Below are 1,811 nucleotides of genomic sequence, written 5' to 3'. Positions count from 1 at the left end.
CAAATTTTGGCATTCTGAAATATCTAACCTAAATATCACCACGGAATGAACTCAATTATATCATGGAAACCATCTAGAATAGTTATCTGAGTTCGAATGACACTGTATCAGATAGATTGTAGTCTATGAAGGTGAAAGAAAATTTACGGGAAAAAAGGGGGAATTCCAATATGATGGATTACACGACTGTAAGGATTAAATATTGAATCAGGAAGACATTACTTCTTCGCGATCGCATTGAAACATCGATATTAATTTCTGTATAGAACAAGTGCAGTCTTCATGGAATTGCATTTGTTTGATTTTTGTTTAGTTTTTTATATTAATAGTCCATGAGTAAAGCATGTCGATACCCCTTTAAATCAAGATTTCAAAATTCGTATAACATCCGCATAATGATATATGTACTGATGTAATTTATTTCGATATCATAGAATCCGGATCCTTCAAAATGGCGAATTACCTGTCAGAATCATCCTTGCAGACAGGTGCTGATCCCGACGACACGGTGTCCCCTTTCTTACACGCCTCCGATAATGGACATACCCAGCGCCAAAGAGCAAAGACAGTAAGAACTGAGGGTAGTGCAACAATTTCCAGTCTTCCAGAACAAGAAGACGATGTAAACCCGAAAGGTCGGGCAGTGACCGTAGACATCTTCTGTAGACGAAGAGGACTGATATATACTCTAGCGTCGGTTCTTCTGCTGTGTTCATTGACGCTTACGATCAAATTCCTTTCTGACAACGTGTCAGCAAATCTCCTTAATTTTTACTATGGCATCTTTTTGATGATGTGCTCAGGACCAGTCTTGGTTTGGAAGAAGGTCTCTCTGTTTAAACTCAGCAAGGAAGTTTGGATATTCCTACTTCTACGTTCACTGGCCGGAGCCGCATGCATGACGTGCTTTTCGTACTCCTTACTATTACTTGATATTTCTACTGCTAAGAGTCTTCAAAACCTTATGCCCTTGTTTGCAACTACATTTGCGCGGATTTGTCTCAAGGAAAGTTGCACTATTGCGAAAACTACATTCTCCTGCCTCGGTGTACTTGGGATATTCTTGGTCGTTCAACCTTCAGCGATATTTGGTTATTCCTCACGAGAAGGAGAGAAGCTAGCAAGTACGTTCGCGCCTGGCGTCGTCACTGCTATCGGGACCGCAGTATTTTACGCCACTTCTGTGGTCTTGCTACGGAAACTGGGACAAATCAAGGTGAGCGCTCAACTGGCTCTCTTCTGTAATGGCTTGATGATGTCTCTCGTGAGTGCCATCATAACGACGATTCTGGGAGAGTGGCGAAACATCAGCTGCGTTGGGGATCGCTTTTACCTTGTGGCCACAGGGTATCTGGGATTCTTCGAGCTTGCGTGTCTTACCCTTGCCTTACAGACGGAAAATGCGGCTCTGGTGTCGGTCCTTCGTACAAGCGACGTCCTACTCACCTTTATTCTTGATGTCATTATTTTTCATACCAAACTGAATTTGCTGACGGTGGCTGGAGCACTATTCATTGTGACAAGTTCTGTCGGGATTACAGTTGCTCCGCTTTGCCGGAAATATACTAAACGTAAAAACTCATGTACGTGATAATGAAGTCAGTTGTATTATATACGGTCTGATATATATATATATATATATATATATATATATTTTTTTTTTTTTTGTAAGGGCGGGAAGTCAAAAACGTTATCTCCGTGTGTGATAATGCAAGACACTTCTTGGAAGACTCTCACATTATAATTGATAAAGCAGAACTTTAGGATGTCATAGCTGAATTCGCAATTTCGGGAAACCTGGCTTTTGCCTG

General features: G+C 41.1%; 1 protein-coding gene across 1 annotated transcript; it reads left to right on the top strand.

Annotated features, from left to right (window-relative positions):
* The first annotated feature begins 451 nt into the window (after positions 1 to 451).
* On the top strand, positions 452 to 1,591 carry LOC139711135 (solute carrier family 35 member G1-like). The gene has a single exon (XM_071623055.1). It carries the CDS (start codon positions 452 to 454, stop codon positions 1,589 to 1,591), a length of 1,140 nt encoding a protein of 379 aa, XP_071479156.1.
* The last annotated feature ends 220 nt before the right edge of the window (positions 1,592 to 1,811 follow it).

Source organism: Diadema antillarum, unplaced genomic scaffold, assembly GCF_040938485.1.
Source record: "Diadema antillarum isolate AM-2024a unplaced genomic scaffold, OU_Dant_1.0 seq00001615_RagTag, whole genome shotgun sequence".
Taxonomy (NCBI): Eukaryota; Metazoa; Echinodermata; class Echinoidea; order Diadematoida; family Diadematidae; genus Diadema; species Diadema antillarum.
The sequence above is the reverse complement of the archived record's forward strand: the minus strand, read 5'-3'. Positions and strand labels throughout refer to the sequence as shown.

Coding starts and splice junctions, on each gene's coding strand:
- LOC139711135 (XM_071623055.1), top strand. CDS start 452: ATGGCGAATTACCTGTCAGAATCATCCTTGCAGACAGGTGCTGATCCC.